A 9310-nucleotide genomic window follows, 5' to 3' on the forward strand; every position below is an offset into this window, starting at 1 on the left:
AACCTGAAGGTCTTTTTTTTTCCAGTTCGGCCCTGACTTTAGGAGGAGGAAGTCAAAGAAGATCCAAACTGTGACGACACATGCCAATACAATCAGTTCTACGTGGTGTTCCACAGGGCTCGGTCCTGGGTCCCCTGTGGTTGTGTGTGTAGGAAGGTTCCAGAAGAGGCAGACTCACACTCACCTCTAGAGGACATTTCGAGTCTCCGCCAGAAATCCAAACCTGGCCTCAGATAGAATGTCGTGTCTCGCTGTGAGACGAGCGCTAAAACAACATTCTAGTGTTTCTATTTTCCTCGTCTTTGCTTGAGGCACGCCGCATTGCGCTAACCTGTGTGTCGCTGTATGACTACAAACAGAGGCGGGTTGATTCTTAAACAAGTCGGCGGCGTTTCTGAGACTCATGAGACGGTTCTGACTCCACTTTTCGCCACGTCTCCGAGTCTCATCTCACCCAGTGTGACGGCTCGACCGAACACCACAGGAGAAGCCACGCGATTCGCCGAGTCCAGCTGAGACGCGTCAGTCAAGCTGTTAGCGACCCGCTTTCAGCGGCACTAGCGCCGAGACGCGAGGCGCCGTACCTGCATGCCGAGCAGCGATGACTCATCCAGAGCGACGCCGGCCCAACCTGAGCGGTGCGAGTGAGTCACCATCACCGGCTTCATCACACTCATCCTCGCCTCACTTCAGGCCGACCAATCACACGGACCCTCCAACGCCACTTTACGCTGAAGGTTTATAAAAGCGAAGTGGAGGTGGGGGGGTGGGGGGGGGGGTACCACCGTGTAGCGCAGCAGAGCTGGTTTCAGAGGCGCAGGATGGTCACGTGTTGGATTGTTGGTTGAACTCCCGCTCTTCTTTACGGGCAGACTGACGCTCTGAAACGCTTCTTTTCATGACCTCCATATCGAGCGGGGTTCCGTCAACACGGCGACATGTCATGTGACCGGATTGTTTTTATCCGATCATCCACACGGCGCCGCGCTTTAGGAGTCTTGAAATGTTTTTTTGGAAAGCGCCTTCTTGGGTTTGACATGTGGACGGGCACGACGCACACTTGCAGAAAACGATGATGACATCACTAAACAACAACAACAACAACAACAACAACAACAACAACAACAACAACATGGCGGACGACCTGCTGCAGGTGGAGCTGCAGGAGCTGCTGATGCTTTAACCCTTAGATGCACGGGTGGGGTCAAAAATGACCCCAAGGGTTTTTATTCTTCAAATTATTTTTCTGTACCTTCATATTCCAGGTATTCCTCAAGAAACATGTTTGTGACATGAGGCCGTTTGCATTATTTTTTTAAATCCTCTTACATTTTAAGAAATTGCAGTTTTTGTATCACTACCCCACTTTTCCAAAATGACCTCAAGCATTTCCTGTGGAATATCGAGGATTAAATATAAGCATGATCTTCATTTATGAACTTATTTTCCACATGACGAGCCGCACCCAGCAATTACGGCATGAAGAACTACAAAATGTTAGAAAAAGTGGTAAATGAGCATGTCAACAATTAAATAAAATGTTTTGTTGACTAAAATATATTTAAAAATAACCATTTTGCAAAAAGGCATTGATTCTAATTGGGGTTATATTTGACTCCACTCATGGGCGAGTGCAGGTTTCGGTTGGTCTTTCATCCAAGGCCAGATGTTGGATTTGTTGATTTCTCAGTTTTTTCTTAATGCTCCATGTCTTCCTCTCTGTTTTTGTTGTATTACTGTGTCAGCGTTGCAGCGCCTCCTATAGGCCTGGCAGATGTACTACGTCATGGATGGGAAACCTTTTACAAATGACGGCGGGAAGTAGATTGTTTGGGCTCATATGGACCAGAACGATCCAGATGTATAAATGTCCTTTTTGTCATTTTCAGGATTTTTTTTTTTTGCACTACAACAGAGGCAAAACTCGGTTGTTTATATTTCTCGGTTATGTTGCTGTCTTTTTTACTGCTCGGACTGAGTTTAACCCTCCAGGTATCTTTCGGTTTTTAATATTCTTTTTTTAAGTCATAAGTTTATAACAGGAACACCAGAATCATGGAAGATTTGAAAGCTTTTATCAAAACATCCAGTGAGTGTTTTAGACATTTTATTTTCAACTGGAAGTAGAGAAATACGATCAGTTTTACATCCTCCAAAAGTTTTTTATTCCAAATAATTAACATTTAACTGTTTTGTAAGATGGACTCTAAAGGAGTCAGTGTTTTGCTGCTTATTCTTGACAAAGTCTACATTTAACATCTATTACACCATCGTCTGCATACATGGAGATCCATTTTTAACTGAGTAGATCCGTACGAGAGAGAAAGACCGTTTAAAGGAGCTTGACTGGTTCCGTCAAACTGTTCTCTGTTCATGTGTGTGTAGTTCTTTAATTAAAAACCACGGCGCCAACAAGTGGCGTGACATGCAAACTGCAGCGCTTTCCATGTTTCTGGCATTTCCATGTGTGCGGCGGTCCAAAAATAACAAGCCTTGCTTTGTGTGGCTGCTCCAGGTGAAGCTGTGCGACTTCGGATTCGCCCGGATCATCGGCGAGAAGTCGTTCCGGCGTTCGGTGGTGGGAACGCCGGCCTACCTGGCCCCCGAGGTGCTGAGGAACAAAGGTTACAACCGCTCCCTGGACATGTGGTCGGTGGGAGTCATCATCTACGTCAGGTAGGAAAGAAAAACCCCACAGTCTGTCAGAGGAGACGTGTCGGTTTGAAACCATGAGAACCAAGTTCCAGGCGGGGTTTGGTTCTTCCACATGTTACTGAGGCTCCTGTTTCATACAAGAACCAACTGTTGTACTATGTCTGGTACTCGGTCAGGTTTCAATCTACCAAACACATCAAATCAAAGAAAAGCTCTCGGCACTCGCAGAAAAGCCAGAGACTCAGCTGCTCCTTTAAAAAGGGTCTGTCAGGTGGTGTGCAGATGGACCCAAGCGCAGTCTCACAGAGTTCCATAAAAACCAGAGTTTATTGTAGGAAAGGTCCAGGGAACACAAAAAAAACCCACAGGGACGAACCAAAAAACGACAAGAGAGAAAAGGTTTAAATACACAGGGAAAGGGTGGACACAGGTGGACACAGGTGGACACAGGTGGACACAGGTGGACACAGGTGGACACAGGTGGAACTCGGCGGAAACGTGAGGTGAGACACACAGGGACAGACACAGAGACCGGACAGTGTCAAGTTTTCCAATGGTATCATATTTATGTTCCAGAAACTTTCTCTGAAATAATCTACCAAGCCCCCTCACCCATCAAGTACTGGGAACCATCGAATACTATGAATCATCACAGGAACTTTCTTTAAGTACTAGGAACCATAAAGTTCTAGGAACCATCTAGTACTAGGAACCATCATAGGAACTGTAATCAAGTAGTAAGAACCATCAAGTACTAGAAACCATTGCAGGAATGTTTGCCAAGTACTAGGAACCACCAAGTACTAGGAACCATCATAGGTACTTTCCCCAAGTATTGGAACCATCAAGTACTTGGAACCATGATAGGTACTTTCCCCAAGTACTAGGAACCATTGAAGGAATGTTCCCCAAGTACTAGGAGCCATCATAGTCATCGGGACGTTCCGGTGGTGGTTCCTGGTTCTTGTAAAGTCGTTTGACTTTAGACTTCTCATCGCCCCCTGCTGGATTGGAGGGTTTTCCGTCCATGATCAGCGCATTTGGCGCCATTCTTCCAGGACTTTTTATGGTAGTGGAAACAGGCAAGTATGGGCACAGGAGCATTTTTAGTTGAAGTACTCTGTAAGAATGTTGTAAACTTACAAAATGGAAACCAAGAATAGCACTTGTTTTGTTTAGTATGTTTATTACCTTCTGTCCCGTCCAGTCCTGATATAAGTGTCTGATTAAACAGTTTACAAATGAATGGAGCTGAGAAACACCGACGATGGTCGAGTCAGGGAACCAGCGTAACCAGATACCCTGTGTGTGTCTGCAGCCTCAGTGGGACGTTCCCTTTTAACGAAGATGAAGACATCAACGATCAGATCCAGAATGCTGCCTTCATGTACCCTCCTCACCCCTGGAAGAAAGTCTCACAGGAAGGTATGAGCTGCTTCTGCTCTCATTCACAAAAACAAAACAAACCTCCGTCCAACGTTCGTCAAACTGTCCCCGGACCGTCCAAACTGAGTGACAAACTACACCGAACAACCGTCACCCTTCTGTCTTTTCCACACAATGGTGGAATGGTGGAAGTAAAGGTGTGCTGGTGGGCCACCAGGGGGCTCTGTGCTCTCCGCCGTGTTTGTTGTCAGATGAACCTCCAGTTAAAGTTCCTCCACCAGAACCAGAATCCACCCGGGAAAAATGAAAAACTTAGGAGCCACTTTTAGTTATCGATGTTTGGATATAACATGTTGTCAAAACCTTTCTGAGGGAAATTCATCATCACACCCGTAAAAACACGTATTTCCAGCATTTAACTTTCACGGAATAAACCCGGGTTTGTTGACCCGGGTTAAAAGATTGCCGAAGCCAGATCCCGTTTGTCCAGGGGACCTCTCCACATCTGGATTCTCACCGGAAAAACGATTAGTCTAACCTGCTCCAGAGCAGGTTAGACTTTCAGCATCAGTTACCATGGTGATTTATCCTGGTGAGAAGTGAGCGAGAGTCATGGTACAGAAAACCAGAGTTAATCCTGAAGTTACCTGGATAAGAGAAAACCAGAGTTAATCCTGAAGTTACCTAGATAAGAGAAAAGCCAGCTTCGTAGTACAGGCCTCTGATGTACATGCATGAGGTTTTCCAGGAGGTTTGATCTGAACTCTAAAGTGAAGGAGCCAAATGAAGGGTGAACCTTCTCAGCCCCCCCCCCCCCCCCCCCTCTCCCAAGTGACCGGAGTCCCAGACCATCCTAACGTGATTAGGCCTCTTAAAAACACTCCAGCTCTGAACTGTAAGCTTTCTAAAATAGAACAGTTTGAAGTGTGATCTTAATCGTAGAAGCTGTTAGCCTCCGTCACGTTGAGCTGATTCCACATGAGAGGAGCCTGATCGTCGAACGCTCTGCTTTCATTCGACTTTTAGATCTTTAGGAACCTCCAGTACATCCATTACTTCCACATATAAAGTTGCAGGATGCAGAGCAGTGACAGGAATAATAATGACACCGAGCTTCTGTGCTCGTTGAATCCTGCTGTTCTGCTGACAGGAGGAGCTGTGTCATTCACACATTACGTGTTGAAGATTGGACTCTAAGTGGTCGGAGAACGAGGCCCCTCCGTGATGGTCGCCGCTGATTGAATCCTGAACGTTTCACATCCGGCCGCTCTGTAAATGTGTGTGGCTGGTCTCATCTCTCCCTGTGAATCGCTGGTTATTTCTCGCCCTGCAACATCAGCGAAGGCTATTATTTATAATGACACCGAGTCACCGTGAGCCTCTCCGCCGCTGCTGCTGCTGCGTGACTCATGTTGTTGTCGTCATCGCCTCTAAAAGCGTCCGCCGTGTTGTGTGTTGGCTGCGATCGTCCTGTTGACTGTGAGACAGATTTAAACCGTCTGAGTCACTCGCTGCCCGGACAGATCTTAACCTCCCTCCACCTCCTCGGTCCCACCGGAGCGACTCCGCTACCAGATTGAGCCCGCTGCAGGAGGGTCACAAATGTCAGAGAACCAACTCGTTACTGCGTCAACGAATCTGCGTTTTCCTGCAGAGGGAAGCTTGGAAATGAAACAGTGCTGCCCACAAGCATGATTACAGAGGGAAAGTGACGAAGTGGTTCAATTTAAAGTTACGAAAGTTCAACTGACTCAGTTTAATGCAGCTCGACGCTGATGAAACAGTGTCATCCACAAAGAAACAGACAGGAAGTGGAGAGCATCATAACGTCCTGGAAAGACAGGAAGTGGAGAACGTCATAGATTACGATAAAGACAGGAATTGATTAGAATTACAACTTCCTGTCTGTACAGGAAGTTATACACTCCTCATCTTTCTGGTTTGTGTTCCTCAGATAAGCCACACCCACACAGATCTGACCGTCCAGGTGATGTCAGGGTTACTGATCACCTCATGCCGTGGCCCCATGGTCCAGTTCTGCGGCTCGCTGAGCATTGTTGGTGCCCCCTGGTGGTGGACAGAGGTTTCACTATATCCAGACAGCTTCTATCAGAAGCAGCAGTTTGAGATGGAGGAGCTGGTTGGTGTATCACTGCAGAGCAGCAGCACTCCATAACTGTTCAGAGGTTTGGAAATGATCAAAGTCAAACTGAATCAAATCGTCAGACTTGTCCAATCGTCGACTTCCGACATCGACTTCGATTTGATTTGATTTGAAGTTTTTATTTCGAACATGTAAAAAAAACGAAATACAATTAAATACATTAAATCCTACAATATACTATACTATCAACAGTTAAGACACACCTATCACTCAAACAGCACTACTGTGTAAACAAACAATCCTCGTGTCATTAACATGCAGTGGACCTCGCCAGGATCAACTCTTTACATTTCCTTTTGAATTGGCACACAGTTGACAGTCGTTTAGTCTCCAAACACAGTTTATTCCATAATTTAATGCCACAGTTTGCGACTCCGAGGAACAGATGCTCTCCTGCTGCCTGGTAGATCTTACATGAGCCTTTGTACAGAGAGTCAGTCACTCTACCTCGTCACTTTAAGCTGGTTGGTTTCCTACTTTTTGATTGTTTAGAGCTGTGAGGGCCGACATCTCCACCGTTCGGCCCTGCAGCTCTGAGACCGAGCTGGATAAAGGGTCATGTGACCGATTAAAGGAGGGGGGGGAGCTTCAACGAGACACGGGGGGGGGGGTCTATTCATGCGCTGGTCCATTCATGTGCATAATGCCAAGTGATGGAGGCCCCTTGTAGACCTGAGGGGCCCCGAGGTCTCCGAGCTGTTCAGACCAGTGACCCCTGAAGAAATGTTAACATCATGTTAGCTTTGCTCATTAGCCTCCACTGGCCCCGCTTCACGGGGGGGTCCCTGACCCAACATCCTCCTCCTCCTCCTCTTCCTCCTCCTCTTCCTCCTCCTGCCTCAGACTCTGGTCTTCACCTCCTTTTCTTCCTCCGTCTCTCCTCTCAGCCATCGACCTGATCAACAACCTGCTGCAGGTGAAGATGAGGAAGAGGTACAGCGTGGACAAGACCCTCAGTCACCCCTGGTTACAGGTCAGACTTCACTCACGGCCAAACGTCCCGTCCAATTACAGCCGGTCAAGCGGCGGTCCACGGACCACATGTGGCCGCCGGCTGGCCTCTCTGCGGCCCGACAGATGTTTTACAAATAAGAAAAAAAATGTCAACAGGTCCACATTTGAACTTAATATAAATATCAATTTAAAAGAATTCCAGTTTGAGGTAGAAATGATTCAGTGCTTGTGTTTTTGAGTCAGTAGGTGTCGCTCCTCTATTTGATAGAAAAACTATTTTTCAAGCACCGTGCAAGAAGCTAGCTTGTAGCGTATAGCTCGCCGCTACAGTCTCCTGGCTAGCACCCGAAGCTAAAACTCCCAAAAAGTCTCTCTTTGTGCCAAAGTGCTCAATATGTCCAGAAAATAATCACTACCAACCAGTTTCATGCGGTTTCTCGACCGATTCTTCTACGCCCCCTAGCGTCATGGTGGTGAACTACAGTACTTCACAGCACATACAACCCTGACGCAGAACTTACAGGGGTTGAAGGAGTACCTAGACGCTACACACTGCCCGATGCAGAAGTATATTTTAGCGGTTATAGTCAATAAGATACGGTATGTGGTCCTCAGTGGAAACAACAGTTGACGATGATGCAATTCCCATCTCCTCCACCAGGACTACCAGATGTGGGTGGACCTGAGGAACCTGGAGTCCCGCATGAACGAGCGCTACATCACCCACGAAAGCGACGACCTGCGCTGGCACCACCACGCCCAGCTCAGCGGCCTGGACTACCCGGCCCACCTGGCCAACGGCCCCCCGCAGGCCGCGGTGGAGCGCTACAAGGAGCCGCCGGAGGAGCTGGAGACCCTCAGCGAGAGGGTCAGTGAACTCTGACGAGCCCGAGCAGAACGCGGCTGAAGCACAGCGAAGGAAAGCACAAGAAAAACAACAAACAAACAAGGGACATTTCAAGGGTTCTGTTCAGTCCAAACTTTACGAAGAAAAAGCCTCTGAATCACGTTTACCGGGAGAGTGACTGGAATTACTTTGGTTTTTATCTTAACTCTACTGTTGACGTTCTCTTTCAGTGTTTCTGTGTTTTTAACGGTTCTGCGAGGCTCATGTTACAGACGGTCTCGATTACATCTTGATCCTACGGCACTCAAACACAGTTTAGCATTTGTTTGCAAACATGCTAACAAGTTTATTAACTGAACCGTCCTGAGAAGTATTACGACCCGCCAGCATGTGACCGTTAGCGAGCTCACCTAGCGTGTTCGCTAAGAAAATGTAGGTCTGAAATTTAAAACTGATCGTCCATAAGTCAAAATTAATCAGTATTTAACAGCTAACAAGCTAACTGTCACTAACATGCCCACTGTCAGTTACTGTTGCTGTTTTTGTTAGCTGGTTGGCTAACAAAATGCTACGCTTTGGTATTTTCAAACAAAAAATTAAAAAATGTTCAGCATCAGCTAACAAGCTAACTGACAGTAAGGTGCCTCAGCTATATTAACGTTGGTTAGCTAACAAAACGCTAAGTTCTCGTCTGAGATATGAAACCGCACTTAAGAGTCATCACCTGGTATTTTCACGTGTCCAGTCTCTTTTAAATTGTTTTTAAATGAATTCTATGTTAACATAGAGCTCGTTCTGACCCTTTAACATACCGCGACTGTGAGATTCTGACTGGTGCGTGTTGGGCGCAGGAACAGCCAATCGTTGATAGCATAGCCATAGCATAGCAACGGTAAGAATAATGGCGGAGCCGTCTACAAGCATCCACGCTGCAGAGCAACGCACATCGGAGATTTAAAATGAAATACAAGGTCATTTGTAAATCACATGGGTTTCAACGTCTATACTCGTCCCGCTAACCGCTAGCGGCTAAATTGAGTAGAGGTGGTTGGTGATATTACCCTCCTGTGGCGACGACAATCAAAACTTCCATTTTAGGGTGCGCCCCCTTGTGGACGACTCTGGTTTGAACAAATAGTCCAAACAAAAAAAACCTCTTTTAACCACTTTTAAACGCCAGAAGTTTCAACTGAGGTCCAACACCAGTATACAAGTAGAATAAATGTGATTTCCGGGTGATGACTCCTTTAAGTTACGAGCAGCGTCCAAAGCCCCGTCATGATCAGTCAGTATTGAACAATTAA

General features: G+C 46.7%; 1 protein-coding gene across 1 annotated transcript in view; it reads left to right on the forward strand.

Moving 5' to 3' along the window:
* Positions 1 to 8042, forward strand: part of prkd1 (protein kinase D1) — a gene marked incomplete at both ends in the record, with an annotated part of 35573 nt that extends 27531 nt beyond the window's left edge. Inside the window, 4 exons of the mRNA XM_080479301.1 lie at positions 2516 to 2676; positions 3974 to 4080; positions 7093 to 7178; positions 7821 to 8042. Coding sequence (XP_080335427.1) covers positions 2516 to 2676; positions 3974 to 4080; positions 7093 to 7178; positions 7821 to 8042 — 576 coding nt within the window. The remainder of the gene's footprint in view (positions 1 to 2515; positions 2677 to 3973; positions 4081 to 7092; positions 7179 to 7820) is intronic.
* Positions 8043 to 9310: the final 1268 nt, after the last annotated feature.

Source organism: Lipophrys pholis, assembly GCF_963383615.2.
Source record: "Lipophrys pholis genome assembly, chromosome: 14".
Taxonomy (NCBI): Eukaryota; Metazoa; Chordata; class Actinopteri; order Blenniiformes; family Blenniidae; genus Lipophrys; species Lipophrys pholis.